General features: G+C 46.2%; 1 protein-coding gene across 2 annotated transcripts in view; it reads right to left on the bottom strand.

Moving 5' to 3' along the window:
• SLC22A18 (solute carrier family 22 member 18) overlaps positions 1-23,352 on the bottom strand; it is a 62,939-nt gene that overhangs the window by 17,916 nt on the left and 21,671 nt on the right. For both annotated transcript variants that reach the window (XM_049821102.1, XM_049821101.1), the window contains 3 exons: positions 7,303-7,418; positions 6,717-6,827; positions 1,271-1,371 (listed from right to left, as the gene is read on the bottom strand). In XM_049821102.1, coding sequence (XP_049677059.1) covers positions 1,271-1,371; positions 6,717-6,827; positions 7,303-7,418 — 328 coding nt within the window. The remainder of the gene's footprint in view (positions 1-1,270; positions 1,372-6,716; positions 6,828-7,302; positions 7,419-23,352) is intronic.

Here is a 23,352-nt window from a genome sequence, read left to right as displayed (position 1 = left end):
TAAAACCTGAGTGATTCCTGCAGATCCTGGTCTAGGAGGCAGCACAGAAAGACTAACGTAGGGAAAGCCTTTGTTAGCAGTGGTGTTGGGGTCAGAAGCGTGCTTTGGAAAGCAGCTGCTGATCATTCCACTCGTCATGCTCTTTCCATGCTGCGGAGTAACAAACTGGTTTTCTTTCCAACGCAACTGGACCCATCCAGCTGGTAGCAGGTGTTGAGCTCACAGGATCAAAAGACAGCTAGTCTAAAGCCACCGTCCCAGAACAGACATGGCAAAGGCACCAGCTCCTCAGCTCCAGCCCGTTTACTCTGCAGACTCCACTTGCTGACATACGGCCACACTTGTCAAATGCTCTACCAAGGCACCCAGGTTTGATGAGGCCAGGGCAGAGCCCAAGTGACTGGCAACACCACGCCAAATCCAAATCACAAGGGAAGGAACTAAAGCTGCCATTTCCCAGATGAGAAGGTCCTCCAGATCCCACAGGAACTCTGCGGCAATGCCCAGGAAATGAAGGCAGATTTAATAACAAGACCACCCTCCTTCAGGATATTGCTTAACTTGCATTCCTACCTTGGGGCTTACTTATAAATGTCTGTTGTTCTTTCTGCAAAATTATTAGCCTTTTCCTCCAAAAGGAACATTCTGCTATAACACACCACCTTACTTTTTTTGGCCCTGCTACTGCCTAATTCAGCTGACTTTTCCCTTTACCCATTTTGGTAGTCTCCTAACCATGTTCCATTGCCCACCTTTTTTTTTCTTTTTTTTTTTTTTCTTTTTGGAAAGTACAAGCTTGCTGTGCTTGTTTCCACACAGCAGAAACAAGTCCTTCCTCTACACTGAAGGGATCTGTGAAAAGGCCAGTAAGATCATCTACTTACATAAATTTACAGGGTACTACTAAGTAAATGTAAATTAGCTAACCTGCACCAGAGAAAACCTTAGTCAAGGCAATTTAGCTTCAATGTAAGTTTTGTTACAAAAACCGGGACAACACATCAGTCCAAGGAAATTTTAGCTCCACAGCTTAAAGATCTGCAAAGAGGGACATGGGGAAGAAAGCTTTCAGGACACTCCTTGCTCTGATTTCTTCCCATTCCGAGGAACAGAATAAATTTGGAGTCGCTTCTATTTTTTGAAGCCAAGTGACACATGGCAGAGCTAGGATTTGCTTGTCAATATTACACCTGGATTTGGAAGAGCATGTGTCAACAAGGTAGCAAATTAGATAGGGGTGTGGCAAGAGGGGGACTTCCACTTCACTTACCATTTGAAGGACACCAAAATATGACATCAGGTATCCAGACTCCACTGCTTCTAAGCCAAAGAAATCCATAGAGATGATGGAAAACATAATCAGGAACAAACCTAGAGGGAGGGTTAATGAAAAGCGTACATCAATATACTTGCACTGTATATAGTGGCCCAGATCCTGCTCCCAATCACCCCCAGTACAAGTCAGTAGCTCTCCCTGGGGTTGCTGGGACTGGATATAAACACATGAGCAGAATCCTATTCAAAGTCAGTCTAGTAATTTAATCTTTACATGTTAACTTTTTTATCCCCCTTACTTTCATCTTTAAATAATGTGACTATGTAGGCTGTAGATTCAGCTGTTTATTATAAACTGGTAAATATTTGTATCACCGAAGCCAGACTAACCATTAAGACAGCAAGAAAACATTTGTTCAGACAAGACTGTAACCATAAAAATAATCTGACTGGATTCCTCGCCCCTTTTGCCTGACTTTAGACTTTCACCATGGGGAGCAAGCCAGTGACATCAGCCTAAATACAGTGGCTTCACTGCACACTTTGGCAATGACATCGGTGGCACATGAAATCTCACTTGCATGGACCAATAGCGGTGTTGACACAAGCGGTCAGGAAAGAACAGACAAAATCAGCACAGGCTGGGTCTGCTTTTCAATTAAGGCAGTTTCTGGAAAGCGTAGCGGAAAATGCCCACTCACTTCATCTCACATGAAAATACAATAGTGTGCGTTTCCCCCAAACATACACAAATACAGACATGCATACACACGCTCCCATCATACACAAAGAGCCATCAAATTAAAAATATTATAACAAAACACTGCTCTCAAAGAGTGGTATGGGGTAGGAGGCTGCTGCCTCCCCTAGTGTCTTGTGCACCTCAGGTAGACCAAGATAGTAGGATATTGGGGTGCTCTGTGTGTGAACAACCCCTTAACGTGCCCATCAGACAGCACTGACCCTGCTGGGGAGAGGAGAAGAGAGCAGGTGAACTTTAGGCGTCTTGCCCTTCCTTGTAGGATCCTCCAAGGTGCAAAGACTGGGTAAATAGGGAGCTGCGGTCCTCTCCTTCCTGAAGAAAACAGAGGCCAGGAGGCAACGTGTGAGGACTGAGAAGGCAGCTTGTGGCCTGGCAAAGTGAGTCACTAGCCCTGCGGCATGGGAAGGATTTGCCGGCATTTCCCGGAAGCGGGAGGTGAGCGATCCCAAATTGCTGACTTAAACACCGTGGAGGACTCACACCCTAACAGACCAGCACAACTCCACCGCAGCCAGCAGCCTGATGGTGCCGCTACCAGTGGAGCACCTGCAGCAACAAGGACCTCCCTCCAAGCACCCCAAGCCTTTGCCTGGAGGGACCACCACCCTCCCACCCCAGGACCTGCCACAAAGCCTTCTTTGAACCCCACCAGAGACACTTCTTCCCTCCTTAATGGGGATAGCTGCACCCAAGCTGGCCCCATGGCGTTGGGGGAGAGGGATGAGGGTCAGGAAGGGTGCCCTGCTCTGCTACTCTCCGGATATTTGGAGGAGGTGCCGGAGAGCTGGGGCTCATGAAGATTTATGGCTTCACCACACCCCTCCATGGAGTGCACCCCATCGTTATCCACTTACTTTGAAATCGCTCTTAGCTCAAGCCAGCTTAAGGTAACATGCAAATAACAGTATTTACTCACAACATCCAAACCAGGCAACAGAGTTGCACATGTTTATAAAAGGCACACGTGAAGAAATGAAAGAAAAACCACACTTTGTTTCACTTGCAGGAAGATTAGATTGAAGCAGGCGCTCGCCCTTCATCCTGCTCCCCTGCTGCAGGTACGACCTAGGAGGGGCTCGACCTTCCTTCATACCTGACGCTTCTTCCTGGTACCACGCGCCAGCTTCTACAGCTCCTCTCCCCTTTGAAGTCCCTCATCGAGTTAAGGGAGATTTAGATCTTTCTCCTCCAAATGAGCTGATTTCTTTCAGAGCAGGAGGATAGGCTGTGCTCTTTAATTAGCATTACACATTGCATGGCTCCCCTGGAGATGCAAAGGTCTCTTCTTCAGATGGGTGTCACCCCCTGTGCCTGCACGGTCACTTAGAGCTACCTGGACAAGGGACACCCCCTTGCCCCCCTTCTTTCAGCAACTAAGGGGGTCTCTCCCACTGGCAAGACATTTCTTGGTCGAACCCACAAGGTGAGCCCCAGATTGAGCTCAAAACATTTTATGCCCATTGGAACAAGCATTTCTTACAAAGAGCTCAGCAGGTCCTCTCTGGGTAGACTGCTGGCCAGCTGAGCGCAGCCACGTGAGTAATGTACCCACCCTGGGGTGGGCTCACTGGGGTGGCGTGTCCCCAAGCTCTTCTGGGGACACCAAAAGCCCATGCAGGAACTGCTGGGAGAAGCCTCAATCCACACTGCGAGGCTCAGGTTTTCACCAGGAAAAAAGCGGAAAATGGCAACAATATCCTCAAAAACCTCGCCTTTTTTTGAGGGGGTCTACATAAGGGATGAACTCGTCAGAACAACTGGCACCAGTGGGATGAGTAACTAGGCTTATGCAGCAGAAGACAGGTAAATGGTTCGCAAGATGCGATAAAGACAAGAAAAAGCACCAAGGAGACACCTGAGTGCAAACCGTGTTTTCAAAAAAAAAAAGAAGATGACAATTCTAAAAGCAGCCTGTGACTTTGGAAGGCCGGCTTAGCAAGCCTTACCGAGAGCTGGTGTGAGAAGGCAAGTACAGCCTCTGGAAGCCTGTCTCAGCCCTCCTACACTGGACTGCCAACGTGACGGGCTGCAGAGCCCTAGGGCTTACTGCAAAATCCTGTTCCACATGTGACAGAAAGTCCTTTTAAAAATAGGATGCAGGTGCTAGAGCCATCGTGCTAAAACCAGGTTTTCCATAGGGATTAGGCAGTCAAAGATTCATACAAACAGCTATTTATCAGTATTTTCAAGGCCCTGGTGATTTCTGGTCAGTAAGAGGTATGTTTGACATTTTTATCCTCGTGTTTTCTTTTCTGTCTCTTATCTACCACAATGCAATGAGGCTCGCTTTTCCCAGGTCAGTTGAGAATGTAATTCAGCTGTGCTGGAGTCATCTGCTGCCTGTCCATCCCCTGGCAGCTACCCTCCTGCAAGAGGCACGGAGCCCGTGTCTGCTTTTATGCAACACAAGGAGGAGGTTCCCAGCCCTGCAGCCCCCCTGGGGAGGCTCTTTCGGTCTCAAACAAGCTAATTTTAGACAACAATGAGATCCATAAGGAACAGAAGATTTTCTTCTGTGTATATTACAAACTTGTTTACAAAGTAAATAGAGAACGGTCTGTAATTTGGGTGATCTAATTAATTATACAGTTGCAGCCTGGAGATGAAAGGTAAATGAGCTCATGAGGAGCTCAGCCTCCAGCAGTGAGCTTCAGAGAAGTAGGTGATGGCCAAATCCCCTTTCAGCTGCCATCGTATGGTCAGTCACCTGAAGTGAAGAGAGACCTGCAAAGACAAGTTGCTAGGATTTTAATCGCTCCTCACAAGCAAGCGCTATGCTTGTAGCTGGACTGTCTCAAGTAAAGCCATTCCTACTCTTACGGAAGTAATCCCAGCCATTTCAGCGATGTGAAAATTTCAGCTTCACTGTCTCCATCCTCTTTGCTTAGAAGTTGCCTTGCAGTTTTGGGCAGGTGATGTTTATTTTGGTTGGGTGCGTGTTTTTGCTGTGCATGGGAAAAGAAGAACCATCTTCTGCAACAGGGAGGAATTTGCATTTCAGCAGGGATGACTAAAACAAAGTGCATCTCGCCTGGCCTTTGGAAAAAGGAGAGTGCACAGGAAATTATCGTGCAGATTGCATACGGATGCTGTCTCAGGCATTTTTAAACAGAGAAATGAATGCTACTTTAAGCTGAGAAATTAGCCAGAATCAGCAAAGAAAACCATCTTAAAACATCACTTGACTGTCTTGTTCTGTGAAATGCTGACATTTTATAAACACTTTTTAAAACACAGTTTTAAAAGGTCAGTTTCATAAGAACCAAAAAAGTGCACTATTAGGGCGAGCCAAGCAGTCCATCGAGACTGTATCCTGTCTCCAGTGGTGGAGGTAGGACCAACTGGCATTACTGATCTCACCCAGTGCCAACTACACACAAAAAGAAAAAAACAAAAAAAAAATAATCAGAAATCCTTTACTTCCATGAATGCTATTCTACAGCTTCAGTCGGACTTGTTCCCCCAGCGCCTTAGCAAGGAATAACAGATGAACCTGACCAAGCCCAGAAATGCCATCCCCTTCTAATTCAGCACTCTTCACAGCCAAATCTATTTTCATTTGTAAATTGACTTTACAGTTTACAAATTAGAAATTAATTTGTAACTTATGTTTCACATTATTTAAACTTCCAGGGCTTCTCCAGATGCAGAAGAATTGGAGAAAAGATGCAAAGTATAAAAGCTAGGGTGCCTTAAATCCTCTCTTACGATCCCTGTTTGGAAGGGAAGTGCCTTAGTTTGTTCAGAAGCATGATGTGCACGTGTTTTGATGTGCACAAAATTTAACCCTTGAAACTATAATCAAGAGAAACTGCCCTTTTAGGTTTGACTGGGGAAAGAGCCGTGAAGGCTATCTGTGTGGAAGGGCAGAGAACATCACCGTGTCCTTACACCACCACTAACAAGGCTGACATGCTGCCTTGTCTCTGGACAAGCAGGGGGGAAAGAAGCTAGAGGGTAGGCAAAATTAAAGATTATTAAATTGTGGCCAAGTATATGTATAACCTGGCAAATCAGTAGACATGGACCATGCCAGGACAGCAACTGACTCAAAGGGAGCAGAGAAACAGGCAGGTTTGGGATGGGTTTGAGGTAGCAGTGGGTTGCTACCATGACAAAAAACCGAGCAGAATATATAAAGAAGGGAAGAACAAGCGCCACCACCAACGTGCAAGGGAAGAAACATGGTGTGCCTCCCCTGCATGCAGCCGACAGTTAGAGCAGCTGCAGCCTCTTGTCTAGCAATAGTTTTTAGTTCTTGGGAAAAAGGTTAGGGTACACATACCCCTTAAAATAATTAAGTAAAATCAGGAAGGACCTCAGTGTTTCTGGCAGGGTACAAATGATTTCCCTCTGCTCTGAGGAGGTTGCAGCCTAAATAGAAATGACAGACAACAGGAAAAAACAGCCAGGAGGATGGATTAGAGAGATTAAGTGATTTGCCAAAAGTTGCAGAAGCAGCCTGTGACAAGTAGTCTGTTTTACATTAAGTCCCAGGGGTTTGACCCTGTGTAGGTGAGACCATTTGAAAGCGTCCAGCATCGAGTTAGGAGCTGAATCCTCACTGCTCCGTGACCAAATGCAATGTGCTTTCAGTAACTTGAGACAAGCCTGGTCTACAGTGTATGTCATCTTATTTTAAATACATCAGCAATCACAAGTAATGGGTGAGATTTACCTACGGGAAGTCCAGCAAAGACCTTGACTATGAAAACTTCCATTACTCCCGGAAACTTCATCAGGCGTAGGATTTCTCTGATGCTAAACATGTTGCCAGACTGTGATGAACCTACGGAAGATGACCTATTGATTAATACCCTATTTATAAAGGTTAGAGGCAGGAAGCAAGAAACCGTGAGACTGTCTGCTCAGGTTCACCACCGCCTTTCCGAAAAGATGCGTCTCTGCAGCACCAGCTTTCTGCTGATGGCAGAAGGTTGGGAGCTGGTGCCAGGTCTGGATGCAGAGGACCCCTGTGAGACAGCGCGGTTGCCTCCCATGCTGGGCCAAACTAACTCCCGGCGAGGGGTCCACATTCACCTTTTCTGAGATGCACAGCAAGCGCTGGGCTGGAAGCCTGCAATTCTGCACGGCAGAGTGTTCTACAGGTAGAGAACAATACTCTTCCACAAGCACAGTTTAGGCATCAGTGTCAGCATTTCAAGGTTGGGATCTTTTTGCCCTTAAATGCAACCCCAAGTCCTTACAGTATGTCACTCCCCCACCCCTATTCATGTGCTATTATCAGAAACACTAATACTTACTGTGCTCCGTCACATGATGGTCTGACTTTGGTTTAGCCTGCAAAGGGATGCAAACCATTGCTATCATGGTATTTATAAGATTTCCCACCAGCCCGACATATGCAGGGACAAAAATGCTGCAAACAAAAAAATACAGGTAAGTGGATAATTATCATAAGACATTTATACCTCCATCCTGCAAAGGCTTGGGCACTTGAATGAGGAACAATCCCCTTGAAGTTACAGTACATAAGGCTATAAAAGAGCTCACATCCTTTCATGGAGGCTTTGATTATGATCATGGTTTGAACTTTCACCAAAAGATGGCTATTGCCATCAAGATAGTTTATAATTTGTATTAAAAATAAGGTATAATACAATGCTTTTAAATCTGTAAGTGTCAGGGGAAAGAACCCCTTCTGGTTTAATAAAGCTTAGAAATCTTCCCACGGAAAGCACAGCATCTGCTTGTTAGGATCCATCTAATCCCCCACCTAATCCCCAATTTCATTCATCTAAGTTTCATCTCACTCCTTGAAATTTCTCCACCAAATCAAATGAAGTTAAGGAAAGTGAAGAAAGTACTCAAGATGATTAAGGGTGGTAGAATACAGCCCAGCCTCCAAGCAGAACTGAAACCACTGGAGATACAATACCACTTGAAAAAGAGCCGCTAAAAATAACAAACACGATTTACAAAACCTTTGGAGAAGGTGAGTAAACAGCACTTTGATTTATGCACCTACTTTTCTTCAAAGATGCCCAAAACCAAATCAACACCCCTTCAACTGTCCATCAGAGCCCCAAAAGTTGGATCTTTAACAGAATTGGGGTCACATCCTTAGATGTAGACACAGTGAACAGCAATTATTAACAGTACTTGTACAATGATAAATGGGAACAATTAGAACTTATCTAAAAAAACCCAAACGCGAACCCTGTGACAGTCAATAGAGTCAATAATAAGTTCTCAATTATCACAGTCCTCTTAAAAGAGAAGATTAGGAAATGACTCCTCCTAGTCTTTAAGGGCATGTGGGAAGATTTCAGACTTGAAGGGCTTTAACTCTACCAAACACAGGTGGAGCAAAGTCCAGGGCTTGAAGACTGAAACTCAGGAGAGTTAAGCTGAAAACAAAGGGAGAAGCGTGCTTTGTTTTTAGCGGTGAGAGCAATTATCCACTAAACCAGCTCATTAAAAGTCTCCCTCATCATGGGAACCCTGTTAGTTGAAGGATTTCGTAAAACATGTGCTTAAAGCCTACCGCAGGACACGGGTTTGGGGTGGGAATGCCCATCGGAAACACCAAAGGCCAGTGTCACGGAGGGGCACAAGACTAAGTGACCATCATGGTGTCCTAGTGGCACTGAAATTTAAGCACCTAGGACCTCAGCAAAGTAATGACTGGATTTGACCAGAGAAGGCTTTGGAACCGTGCAGGTCAGTGCAGCCTCAGAGGTGACCGTGCCGTCCCTGCATCCCCAGCAACCTGTGCTGCAAAACCAAGATGCAAAGTGAGCTGCGTGCCGCCGACTGATGCTCCCTGTGAGCTTGCTGAAAAAGGACTGCTTACTGCCTGACTTCTTACTGCTGCTTTCCTTGTCAGATCATGGCATATGTTTTTCATGGAATAAGCAGCAGCACTAATTGTAAAAGCCTCAAGTTTCCTCCATGCTAGACAAAGGTGCGGTCTCAGTAATTTCTGGAGTATTATTAAAGTCCCAGAACAAGACAGTCAAGGATTGAGATGCAAACAACCGAGAAAAGCATCAAAGAGCAAATACACATATATACACACGTATTCCCTCTAATAGCAACAGCAAAAATCCCAGCTGAATATTTTAATTCTCATTAATTATTATTAATAACAACAAAGTCAGATAATATCTTCCTGCAAATGGACTTAGTACAGTAATTTAGACCTGCTGCCTTCCATCCGCCAAGCTGTTCCGCTAATTACCCCAGACCACAAAATTAGTCATTTACTGGATCATTATTTTTTATTTTTAGTGCAGCAGATTGCCACTTTCTGATTTAATATTATCTGCCAAACAGTTCCCAGACTACTGAAATCAACTTTGTGGACCCAAATTTTTATTCAAGGAATCTGGAATTTCTACTTTGCATTGCAACATAAAGTAAATTTACTAAGAAAATAGAAAGGATAAAGTAATCAGAATAAGTAGCTGCAGCTGGCTTAATGTTTTGGGGGTTTTCTATGTTTCAAGCTTTTGTTCTGATCTGGAAAAAATGCATCACAAAAATTTTCACTGGACAGAAAACCTTCCTTTCCGGTCCTATTTTTTCTTGAGGTTTTCCAGAATTCCACAAGCCAATGTAAATATGTTTTACTCTTCAGATCCAAGAAGAATTACAGCAAGCAATGAGGGAAGGATCCCCCTATAAAACTAAGTAAGCGAATGATGCATTACTTCACCGCAAGCATGTAACTGATAATTCATTGTCGTGAAAGGGCGAGGAGAACCTTGACATTTTACATATTTGGGAAAACCTGGGTTTGCTGTAATGGATTTGTGGCATTTTGTACAGCTGGACTCTGAAGTCAGAGAAATCGAGTAAAATACGGAGCTCAAAATCGTGTTTCCCAGACAAGCCTGAAGCATTTAAAATCATCTGAAAATCCCTTTCCTTAACCACAGTTTTCTATAAGTGCTTCATCTTTTCCCACATATTAAGCATTCTCATTCCTTGATGGAAAGGTGATGAAGGTACACCCTTGGGTTAGCTGCTCTGCTATCTTGTCCTTTGGCACAGACGAACTCTGGAATTGGAGACAATGCATCTGTGTCCAGGAAACCACGTCTTGCATTTGTTTGTTTGCTTGTTTAAGAAAGATGAAGTAAAACCCAGGGTCATAAAAATGCCATATCGACATAGCAGGTCACTAACATTTTTCTGATGTATCTTCATTTCTTTTTTCTGATGTTTCCATTACAACACATGAATTACGCATGACAACACCTCCTGTGCCACCCCTCTGGTATGGCATCGGCGGAACGCATCCTCCTACTCCTACAGTGAAAGGCAAGTGTTTTACAAAGCAGCAGGGCAGGGCAGCTTTCCTGACACATCATCACCTCTGAACCCCCTGTGAGGATTGCTCTGGGGCTTGGGTAGGTAAGAGACTGCACACATTGTCGTTTCCTGTTATATGAAGACACAGAAATATTTACGCTGTCATGTAAAGGAACACGAGTGCTAAAACCAGTGTGCCTCTGCTGAATCATTATTTCTGGCGGCAGGGAAGACAAATGCCAGTGGGTTGAGCTGGCAGTATTCTTGCAACGATGCTGACGGGAGACTGGAGGCCAACGCATTTGCTGGGGAAACCGATGAAGTTGCAATGATGCTGCTGGATCCTCAGCTTGAGCTGCTCCGTGTGAACTGCCGATGGGGAAAACTCTGCCCACGTCCTTGGATGCCGCTGGGAGGAGAGCTGCAGCCCTGCAGAGGCGGGTGGGAAGCAGGCGGTGGCAGTTTGGAGGAGTCCAGCAAGCATACGAATGGGTGGGCATATGTGGGGAGGGTTTGCGCCCCACAACGGCCCTGAGGAACAGTGCTTTGGCAAGGGGTACAGCAATGCTCTTGCCACCAGCAGAGAAACCAGCCGGGCGTTAGCCCTGAAAATCCCTCTGCTGTGCTTGCTGGACCCTTTTCTGCATGCGAAGCAAGTGACGGACTCAGGGCTAAGCTGTTTGCTCTTCTTTCTTACCAGTCTGATGAGGAACAAGTGGTGCAAGCCAGAACAGCCAAGCTAAAGGCGAGACACCCTGACCCCTCGGTGGAGCTGGAGGCTAGGGGTAGGAGGGATCGCTGGGTTGGCAGCTCCTGCTGCGCAAGGCTTGGCTCGCTGGCTCTTGTCATTTGTTTTTTTAAGATTTAAGCATGAAATATTGCTTCTGCTGATATCAGTGGAAGCTCTTCTACATTCAGGTTTGCCTGTTTGGCTTATCAGGAGGAAGTTTCACCAGGAAGGGACGTGGTGGCTCTATTAAGACAAATGAGGCACATTAAGCAGGTTGCTCCCGTGGGACCTTTTCCCATCCTCTTCCCCTTCCTGCCTTCCCTCTCATCCCTCCTGGCTGTCCGCAAACCAGCCATGTGGAGCCAGAGCGAGCCCTGCCAAAACCAGCAGCAGATTTCCTGAGTGGGGCGGAAGAACAAAGGACGCGGGCAGGACTAATACAATTAAATTAAAGGGAGCAAAAGGGCGCAGCAGCTTCGGCAGCTGTGATCATTGTGCGACCTCTTCCAGCTTCTCGCTGATTAATAGAGGTTAAGAGCCTTTACCGTCCTGGGCTTTATGGTCAAAATAAGCCAGGTAACTTCACCTGTGTACTTCAGCGCGTTACTTGCAATTCTTTTGCTTCTCTTGCATCTGGAAAGAGAGTCCCTTCCTGACTTTTGCCAGCAGCCTTCCTTGCTCTCTGCTGGGGTTTTCTGCTAGCGAATCTCCTCTCAGATTGTCAACTAAGACCACAGCTGCCTGGTCTTCTTTGTGTGTTTTCAGCCTTGCCATGAAAAGGAGGAACATAGCTCCTTGCCCTGTCCTGAACGGGCAGACGTGCCCCAAGGTCCTGATGCCAGGAGGGTGCAAAGCAATCAGCTGCAGGGAGCAAACACTTGAACTCAGAGGAGGACTAGTTTTTGCTAGGTTCTGCCAACAGGAGCAGCCACAGCTTGCCCCAACTTAAAACTTTCAGACAAATAAGAAGAAAACATGAGCAGAAGGACCTGGAGGCCAGGAGCCAATAACATCAGCCAAACACTGCTTAACAGCATAACAAAAACCTCTCCTTTCCATTCTCCTGAGGCCATTAAGCAAGTGTGGTGGATGCATTAAAAGCATCCATTAAAAGAGTTTGAAAGGCTTTCAAAAAGTGGGATGGCTGGCCCAGGGCACACTTGCCACGGGACTGATGGTGTGGCCAGACACAAGACTTACTTGGTAGCCTGTGGCCATGGATAAGGGACATGGATAAGGTGGCCAACAGCTAGGATTGCCCATCTGGAAACTCCATCCTTAATGCTGGTGGGAAAGCAGAATTGATGATGAAACCATTAACAGTAATGTCATGGTAAAGAGATTAAACCCCAAGAAAATATTAGCATTCAAAGCCAGCTGGAGGGCAGTTGCATTTCTTCCCACCTAATGCTTAACCAGCCTCTGTATTTACTTGCAGGTAACTGCAAATCCCAATGTGCAGCATGCTTCCCAGGTGACGCAAAGCAAGGACATGCTCTACGTCACTTTGCAAGCCGCTCCCATCAGGGTCAATTAGTATGAGGCAAATGAGTGCAATCAGGGTTCAGTTTCTGAATCAAGAAGTGACACAGTAAGAGAGGTGACAGCAAGGGCTCCCAGAAGCTGCCCAGCTCCTGGAAGTGATTTTTTGTGGCTCTGCCCCAAGTGTCGCACACCCCTGAAGTCAGAGGTGGCACGCACGAAGCATCAGAAAAATCTGGTGAAGTTTACAGCAGGTGCAGCCCTTGGAAAGTGGAGCCTGGCCTACAAGTATGTGTGGTTGTATATACATACATGTGTATGTACAAACACATGTGCAGAGCATTTCCCAGTAGCTTTGAAGCAATGCTTTCAGCAAAACTTCCATGAAAAATTCAAAGGCATGTGCACCATGTGGAGATCACGCAGTGGCGCAGGAGCAGGAGAGAGCCGCTGACCAGGCATTTTCAGGCCGGTAATATTTTCAGCTCACAGATGAGGGATTTTGAACAGAGGTCCTGCTGGTACCTGTCAGGCGCAGCCCCCACGCATTGCTGAGGAGGGACGGGCGCCAGAGCCTCCCGCTTCTACCAGGGAAAGCTACAACAAACCAATACAGGATACAGTTTTGGGCTCCAGTCCAAATTCCAGTCCTTGCTCTGGCCTTGCTGTGCTGCGATTCCCATCTTTGGTTTCCTGCTTGGAAAGGCTGGGACGGACCCATGGACGTACCTAGTACCTAGGGGTTGCTGCCCGCTGGGAGGCTGCATTCAGGCTGTGTGCGCCACGAGATGGTATCAATCGCTTTCTGATTAGCATTCCAGCCACAGAGCCCCGCTCTGCAAAGCCCAGGAGAAAAACGCGCGTGTGTAATTGCACAATTAAATGTTGCGTCAATACAGCAATTCTTTTGAGGAGGAAGCAGTTCCCAACAATTCCCTGAGGATTAAAGGATCAATGCGTATTTCGGCAGTGAATGGGATTGTGTTTGTTTTCTTTCTCTTTTTCTTAATAAAGTCAAAGTTGAACACGGAGAGAGCACAAATTGTTTTTTAGTGACTCACTCCTACTTCAAAACAGCACTGCATAAAGCCGGCATTCATAGCTGGCCCAGATTCCTGAAAGAGCTCTGAAAGGACTCTCAAAATATTTCTTTGATTGTGGTCCGGCCACACTATTCACTGATCCACTTACACCCTTAGAGGGGCAGTTATGGGTGAAAAACAGCTGGTGAGTTAGAAAGAAAAGCAAAGCAAAAAAGTGAGGTGGAAAAAAAAAAGCTCAGGTGAAACCATGACACCAAACCATGCTCTCCAGTAAACAGCTTTGGGTCCATAAGAAAGTGAGCAGTGGCCACTGTGTTCCTGATAACTTAGTGATGCATAAACTTAGTGCATAACTCATTGTAAATCAGTGATGGTTTTGTTCAAGGAACTTTGTTTTACTACCTTGACAATGCTTGCCGAATGTATTTCATCTTTGACCCATCATGGTCTGGTCTATGTTGTTAAGATTCCTCCTAAAGACAAAAAAAGCCAGCACAAAATTTCACCAAAGGTTCTTAAAAGAAACAAAACCACAAAAACCTCAACAAAAATAGATTTATTTAGCCTCAAAAAATTTCACATGTTTCCTCGGACGTTCAGGAAAATGTACAGACAGAGTCTGGCTTCCACAGCCCAGGGCGAGGAATGGCACTATAACACAAATGAACCTAGACAGCCCTGTGTTCAGCAGGCTGTAAGGCAGCCCTGCCGGTGAAGGGCAGCCAGTACCATCCATCACATTAAGCGTGCTTTAAAAAAACCCCAAACCTTCCTTTCTGCAGTTCCTACTCCCCGTCCTCATGAAAAAACATCACACAAAGGCACGAATAAGCGTGGCACGAGTCTTTCCCGCTGGGTCTCCGGTCCAAGCAAATGCCTATGTGAAAACGGTACATGAAGTGAGGAGCGCAGGTTAATGCCAGTGGAAGGAGTGTTAAATCCCAAGTGGGAACAAACACAGCCTCCAAGGGACATGTGCCAGAGAAAGATGCCCTTTCTTACTTGCTTCCTTGTGGTCAGGTAGAAGGCACTTCACAAGAGGCAGGACAAAGAGCCTGGGATAAATCACCCGTATGTCACTGTAGCCCCTCAGTGGAACTCCTTTGGTTGCAATTTTCCTATTATTTCACTGGGAGCCTGGGATTTCTCTAGAGACAAAACGTAAAACCTGAGCGGATAGCCACCCCCGCCCATGCATCAGCAGGGAAAGGAGGGAGTTCGCTGCCCTGATGCAACTGGAAACCATGGCCACCGTATCCTTTTTGCCGCATATGTTTTAGATGAGGAGCAGCAGAAGTTGGCTGCTGCTGCTTCGGGGAAAGCAGGAGGCTCTTTTTCACTCCGGTGAACTTGACATCATCGCAGGCTGTCCAGGGAGGTGGTGAGACTTCGCGTCTGCACCCTCCAAGGAGCCCCTCACAGGGCGAGAATGAGTCACCCGCAGACAAGTGCTCATTCAACTGCTTATTTCTAGTGGCAGCCACATCTGGAAAATCCGGGTGGTGGGAAAGGAAAAAAAGATGAAGGGGTGTATGGGCATCATGCATCACCCGTTTCCGTCAGAACTGGGCGAGGGAGGGATGCTGAAGACTGGCACTGGTGCATTAGCAGGGCAAAGAGCCAGGAGTGCAAGAGCAGAGGCACATCAGAGCTGCCATGTGCTGGCGCGGGATGGGGCCAGGGGTTCACAGCCATCCCAAAAGTCATGGGAGCTACCTGTGACTTAACTTCTCTTAAGGGACATTTGCTCCTGTGTGTGTCACCAACTCAGCACAAGGAAGGTTGCTGGTGGGACGTGACACTCAACCTTGCAGAAGCAGCACTTTAGGTCAGTGCAGGGCATTGAATAAAAACACTTGGGCTTCTTCCTCAGGGAAAATCCTCCTTTGGCGGAGCTCCCTATGTAAGCAGTGCTCTGTGTGAACAGATGGGGCTGGCTGACCATCAGGGGCCCTGCAGCAACAAAGCTATCCGTCCCCTGCGCGCGCCTGCTGCAGAGAAAATCCCAGCAATGAAAAGCAGCTCGAACTAACCGGCCCCTGCCGCAGCCCCAGCTCAAGCGCGGCAGCTCCCGCCGCCCGGGTGTGAAGGGGGTGGTTGTGGCAGGATGCTAATTCCCAGGCAGCTGGAACAGCCAGCCCGCGCCAGCCCATCCTGCTGCCTGATCCAATGCAGCGCTCTTCGGAGGAACTCGGCTAATTGCCGGAAGAGGCATATCAGTTACGCTTCATTAAGACGTGGGTGGATTTGCATGCTCTGCCCATAATCTGCCACTAATTTCAAGTATCATTTATTCTTGTGTGCTCTTTTCTGGTAAAACACCCTATTTCAAAATACTGCATTTTGTTAATTCAAAGCTGGCACTTGTACGTGTGATTATTGCTTTTCCCTATCGCACGGCGTAGACAGTCCCACTGGCATCTCAGTGCACCAAACACCTGCACGTTTACATGCATTTATAGCAAACGGGGGAATAAGCTGCAGTCCCCAAAAGATTTTAGCCTGCTGGCTGGCTAAAGCGTTGCTTGCTTCACGCTCCACGGCATCACCCTGTGTGTCTGGAAATGGAGGAGTCTAGACAAGGACCAGGTATGAGCTGCACTCCCTGAACGGGGGCTTGCAACATCTGGCTTTGATCCCAGCAGCGCTAATACTGGATGAGCTGGGGCAGGTCAAGATAGGCATCAGAAAGTAGGTGTTAGCGGTCAGTTCTCACAACAGAGGCATCCCACCGGTGAGGCCAGGACATGTGCTGTTCAATCTATCTGTGAACAATCTGGAGCAGCAGTGAGGTAAGAAGGTTTGCTGAGGATACGCGACTAGAAGAGTACTGGGGAAAAGAGCAGTCAGTGGGGAGCTGCATGCGGCCCTTCCAGGGCTGAGAGATTGGGCAATGACATGGCAGCTGAAAGCCAGTGCAGATTAAATTTGAAGTGATGCACGCAGGGAAACAAGTCTTAAATTCATATATGAAGTTATGGTTTCTGAACTGCTTATTATTACTCAGGAGTAAGACCTTTGGACTATCATAGACTATTACACAAAACCATCGCCTCGATGCTCAGCTAATCAAACATTAGGGATTACCATGAAAAGAAACAGCAAGCTAACAGAGAAGAGAAATTTTCAGGATTGCAGGAAAAATAATAAATAATAATAGATAATAAATAAGACTAACCACAACTCTCACTTTGCGCTTGGGACACTCAGTTGGGAAAGGGTAATGCTACATTTCAGTCCAAGAAACGTCCATGTATCTTATCAAGTGACTGTTTAATACAGCACGAAGATGCAATCCTCCATCTCTTAAATGCAGATTTTTCTCAGTCTTTTTCTTGGATACTCCAACCATACAAATTAATAATAATTTTTTGGGGGTCCCCCCCACCTTCTTCTTCTTCATGGTGGAGGTTTGTTCCCTAACGGGTAGCAAAGCTTTTAAGTAATTTTTTTTTTTTTTTAATTAAGCAACAAAAACTGCCCTTCCAAGCTCAGAATGCAGTAAATTATTAAAATGCTCAGCTTGGGTGTGTCGCTGGGTAAGGACTCCCACGCATAGACTGGTTAGAAGGTGAGCAGTGCTTGCTAGACTACCCGGTGACTCACCACCAAACGCATCGTTAATCATATGTTACAGCATGTCTGACTTCATAGAGTACTGTAGGTGGTGTGAAATGATCTTTGAATGAGTTCAAGCTTTTTCTAGCTTTTATGAGGTTACAATGCTTCAGACTCCGAAAGACTCAGCTGGGCAGGAAACTGTTGAGGATTTGCTATAGTAACCTGGGCTGCACTCCCAGCACGTCAGGTCTCAGCTCATGGCGGTGGCTTTGGAGGATCTGCAAGTTTGGCATTGGCTGGAGTTGCTACCTCTCACCAATCGTGACGTGCTCGCTTACTCAGAGCTGGCTCAAAGCAACGCGTAGGCAGAGCTGAATTTTGCTGCCCAAGGATGAGGGGTGGGGTCCGGGTAGTTCCTGTGAGGGGAAGGGGTAGGATTTGGCTGGGACAGAAAGCTTGAAGAGAGCTCTGGCGAGCCAGGACCGCTGCCTTTGCCGGCACTAAGGAGACAAGCAGTGACTGTTACTTCCAAGAGAACCTCTCCCACCTTCCAAACCCAGACACGGACGCCAGATGCTCTGGCTTCCCTCAACGAGCATGCCTTCTTGCCACTGGCACAGGCGAGCAGACAACAGGACTGTGGGCAGACAGTCCAATGCCGCAGGCAACTACCTATTTTGCCAATGCTCGGAGGTGCCCCAGCACCAGCCCACCAAGGGACTTGAGCTTCTTCCTCTGCCAGTCCCTTTTACAAGCAGGACACTGGCAAGGCTACTGCAATGATCCAAGAGAGCGATCCTTGTGTCACGCAAAAGGATACCCCACACACCCCACGCCCAAAGGCTAACAAGGTAAATAGCCAAATCATTGACTAGCCAAGTCTGACACTTAAATTTCATCTCTTACCAGGACCGCATTCACGTGAGTGACATTTTCAAGCTAGGTAATCCCTGGCAAAACAAGTTACTACTTTACCTTGAGGTAAGTAACTGTATGTGCAGCATCCTACCAGAGGTACGGCACAGACCGATCGTGCCTTGGAACAAGTAGTGGCAGCCAACACCTCCTACCTCAAGGTGTGAAAAATCTTGCCATGCTACACCGAGGGCTCCAGCACCTTTTGTCTAGTAAGACCTTTTAATGAAATAGGACACATTAGGACTAATTTTGTACAGGAAGCAATGCTGGAACACTAATACCCAAAAGTCGCAAATAAAACATTTGACACGTCAGGTGGAAGACTTTCCAGCATCCCACTCCAACCTCTTTGGTTGCACAACAGGCCCCTTGAAAACAACCCTTTCTCCAGCAAAGACAGAGCCTGAGGGCTGTGGTGCAGCTGTTTCGATGAAGAGTTTGACCCCAGAAGAAGGCAACTGCATGAGAATAGTGAGTCACTCCATTTCAATAATGGGTGAAAGCATTAATTAAAGGTGCACAGTTTGCCTGCTTGGGCAGGCTTTGTACGCTCAAACCAGGAGTGGTCTCACTGTTACTATATTTACTGAAGTCCCCCAATTAAGTATTTTGTTTCCCTCATCCCATAATGATGGTGGTTTCTGCACGTTAAATATATTCAGAAAGGAGGTTGTTCTGTGTTTCATGTTTGCAAATTGTAATAGTTTTCTCCCCTGCACAGGTTGCAGGACAAACCCTAGCCAAGGAACAGCTAAGGAACTTTGCACTGAATGATGTATATTCAACTACTTTGTTTGCCATAGGAGAAAATAATTTCTTTTGTTTTAAAAGTACATTCAATATTAACTGAATTTGCTTGCACTTTTTGGAGCAATGAATTGAAAACAGATTTAATGTACTTCATACCAGTCAAATGTAATTGCAGGGTCTTCTACGCATCTTGCATATTTCAGTGGATTCTGGCATTGCCAAAGCCCTGAACGAGAACATCCTTTACCTGCAGACCTGGTGCAGCAGTTGCATCTTGAGCTCTGCCTAACACACCTTTGCTCTCAGTTGGAGGTGCTCTGCCCTTAGGGAGAAAAAGCGCTTCATTCTTCGCACCACGTTTCATCTTGGCCCCACTACTGAGACCACCTACAGGGATGCCAGTTAGTATCAATCAGCTGCATTATGCTGAACTGGTATTTACAGGAGCGCTCGGTGGGAACCACATCTTAGGCAGCCTCACGGGCAGCCTCTCCACCCAGCCACACGCTTACGGCAGAAGCCTGCTCCATTCACCATCAAATGACGGCAACTGTAAGCTACCTGACGGACTCGCACGGAAAACTGTGAGCAGTGGTTACTGTATTTTGAGTCGTGTTTAATTGCAAATTAGCAGCTGGAAACAAGGAGGGGTGAGCAGTGTGTGAGCCACCAGCTGTCTGCAGAGGAGTTTGGAAACCTCCGATTATACATTTCTGTAGCTCCAGCGAGTGAAGTGCTGGCCCGCTGCACGGTTGCTGTACCTAGAAGATTTACACTTCAAGCCACCTGGTGTTGCAAGAGCCAGAGGCCACACACTTCACTGGCAGGACATCTTAGGAAACACCTGTATTTTAGATGCTACAACCAGGTAACTCAAGGCAGCGATGGGCCATGTTTTTTAGTGGCCAGCAGCGACGATGATTTTAGACTGGCACTTGGGATATCCTGGACCCTTGCAGAGCTGGCTGCTTTCAGTGCACCAAAGAGGTCCACATAAACAGACAAACTGGTTGATGAGGAAACTATTTACCTTTTGCGGTGACTAGTGCGTTATTGTTTTTTGTCTTTTCAGTGCACAATGAAAAAGAATTGTGCGGTTTTGTTTCACTTCAATTTTATTTTCAGCAGGGCAAAAACATGAAAACATGGACTTCCAAATACTGCCAAGCCTGTTGGATGTACATCTGTATAGCACCAGGGAAATACTGGGGTGTCCAAAGTACAAGGATCTCCAGACCTGGGTCCACATCAGTCCTCGTAAAAGTCCTTATATAAAGTTGTCCGTTGTTACATACAGAGACAGACCTAATGCAGTAGCAGCTGAAAAACTCACGGTTTAAATTTCACAATTTATCTTCATAACATCCCTGTGGGTGAGGGTGGTGCAAACATCCTGTGTGTACTCACAGGGAAATGAAGCACAGAACACCTAAGTGTGCTGGTAAGGTCCGATAAAGATAGATCGTGGTGGAAAACAAGCCTTAAAAATCAAGTCTCTCACATGCAAGTTTAGTGCTCACACCAGTGGACCACACTTTTTCTCTCCTCTTTCTTTTCCCTGGATCCCCCAAAAGCCTTTTCTGCTGCCCCAGCCACACCACCAATGCAACGGGAACCCACAACTCGCTGAGTCTTGCAGCACCCTGACAACACAACACCAGCACTACCTATTGCAGCACCATCGATGGGAGAAGCTCACATATGCAGATTTTGGAAGTGTGTGACATCCCTATGACCGTTCCAAGAATTCCTGCCAAGGAGCCTTGCCATCGCACACCAGTGTCGGCTGGCCCAGCTCCACAGGAACCAACTGCCCTAGAAACAGGCTTTGCCCCAGGGACGCATCCCGGAGCCCTGACTCAATTAAAGCATGAATTTGAGTCAGTGGAAACTTGTCTGAGGAAAAACTGAGTAAAAACCACAGGGTCAAAGTAAAACAACTCATGCAGATCCTGAGGAACTAGCGAGAAACGCTGTAGTCCCGGCTGCACTGAGGGCATCATGGAAATGGGGTTGGAAAAGATCAGCCGGGGGCATCATGGAAAAGATGCAAAGTTAGTAAGAGCTGAAAATGGTTTACAGGATCGGGCCCAACATCAGCAGTGTAAATATGATGGCTGCCAATCCCCATCAAAATGGCAGCACCCGGTACAAAGAACCCAGCCATTGAGCAGAGATATGGATTAGCAGCAGGAAAGGACTTGAAATTCATTGCTCTTTAGTAAGTTCTCAGATAGCAGCAGTTGAGGAAAAAAAGGTGGTATGAGTTTAGTACCAACATCTTTACCTTTAATCCTTGCTTCAGATCAAGGCTAGTAGTTAAACTGGCCTCAAAGGCAAATTTTTTACTAAATGACACAAACTAAGCACAACTTACTGTATTTACAGATATAGCCAACAAACCCTGTATTTCAACTACACTAATAATAAGATATCCTAAAAGCAAAACACTATGCGATTTGAAGGCTTTAGGGATGTTCTTTTTGGGTTAAGTACAGTTAATATTTGCCTTTAATTTCTTCCACAGACCTATTTCTCACAAAATCCAAACATGACTGAAAAAGAAAGTACCGAAAGATCACTAAACGTGGAAAAAAATTATCCCAGAGGGAATATGAAAGCCATCTGCCCAAGACTCTCTCTGCGCTCATCCTGCAGACAAGAACAGTGAGAGATTGATGCTCTGGTGGCAAACACAAATAAAGTGGTCAACCCTGGTCTTGGCTGGCATCAAAAGAAACCGCACATGCAGCCGTCCAGAGAGTTCGTTTAGCTATGAGCATATTAGCCCCTAGGCTAGCCAAGACTTTATCGGTTGGAAAATCCCAATCATGAGTGCTAGCTGCAAGGGAAAAAAAAAAAAAAGAAAAGAAACTGGAAAGATCAGGCAGGACAAGCCTGAACATGTTCAGTTTGCCCTTCCTATGTTACAATTATATCCTCATTCCTCAGAGCAAAAGGCAGTTCAAAGAGACAATAATACCCTTTTTAGTCTTACGCTTCACAAGAACGTCACTGAAACGGAACTGAAGTGGTTCCCAGAGATAAGGCGACAAAAGAAATTAAACCCTTCCCTACAGCTACCCTTTGGTAAAATATCAGCAGAGAAATAGAGGCACCGCTTCAGACATAACTATGGCATTCATCTGAGGAAACAGGACTTACCTGAGTGGTTTCAAAAAGATTAATTTAGTATACTGTTCCTCAAATTCTGCAGCTGCTTCCTTCCTTTGCATTGCAGGAATATTAGCCTCTAAGGCTCATACTAACTTCATTTTATGGGATGAATAGTATTTTATTGTCAGGAAATGTGATTCCCTTTTGGGGTACAACTTAGTAAACGCTTCAGTTTAAGTCTCAAGAAATTTGGGCTGAAGCACTGTAGACCATAGAATGGCTTTGGAGCAGGCAAAGCACGAGGGACCAGTTAAAGCAGCCACCAAACAGGGGGTTTCCACTGCTTTTCTTTAACCCCCTCATTTGGGCACAAAAGACATAGGCCAACAAAGGGTCAGCTTAGCACCACAAAGAAAAGAAACACAGCTGAAAGGCAGGGCAGGGAGTACAGGTGGGATGGACCTGGGAGGTCTCTGAGGGCTCACCCACCCCATCCTGCCTCCCTCCCAGGCCGAAGGATGCAAACCCAAAGATGCAGGGCATAGTGATGCCACAGGGAGCAATTAAATGGCAAGGGGACAATAATTAGATTTGCAACTAAAACCAGGAGACACTAAAGAGCCCTGGACAGTGAAATATTTGACAGCTGCAATCCTAGGCGTGGATGGGACAGGTAAAAATAAAAGTCTCCATCATCTATTACCAAACTGTGCAGAAACCATCAAGTGCTTATGTTGAAAGGCTACTATGAAATGAAACAACAGCTTTTTTTAAAAATTAATTTTTAATCTACTTCACCAAGACTTTAGTATGGAAATAGCCCTGCTCATCACCCCAGCTCTGGGGTTTCATTGCCAATGTACACTCATGTAACGGTAACAAACTTCAACCCGGTGCAAGACAGACACCTTTTCTAACCATAACTGGGCTGCATGAGAGCTTAATTACCCAACTGGAAAGCCATAAATACTTCAGACTGACTCAGTTTGGGTGCACTGGATTTTTTCCTGCCTTTCACTGCGTCAGGGAATTTCTTTCCACCCTACAGCCCTTAGGAAAGTGGCACATGGCTGAAGGAGTCAGTGGCCATGAATAATCAGGGAGAGACTCTTCCAGAACAGGCAGTAATGTGAAAAAGTCTTTCTTCTGGGGCGACATTTCCATGACTGAGGAATGACATAATAAGTCCGCAAACAAAAAAGGCTTTATACCCCCATGGCAGCTTTCGAAACCTCTCCACGCTGGCTTGGTCCTTCCCTTCTGTGCAGAAACATCGCATTTTGGGGGCAGGAATTTAAGCCCCATCTGCACCGGGTCAATTGCCGTCTCTGCAGCCGTGGCTTTATCTCATTCTTTCTGGCTAACGCAATCCTACAACCCACGTTAATGATGCTATTTTACAGGACACAACGTTTCACTGTAGGACTGAAGGG

Source organism: Accipiter gentilis, chromosome 17 (genome assembly GCF_929443795.1).
Source record: "Accipiter gentilis chromosome 17, bAccGen1.1, whole genome shotgun sequence".
Classification (NCBI taxonomy): domain Eukaryota; kingdom Metazoa; phylum Chordata; class Aves; order Accipitriformes; family Accipitridae; genus Astur; species Astur gentilis.
This window is presented reverse-complemented; position numbering and strand designations above follow the sequence as displayed.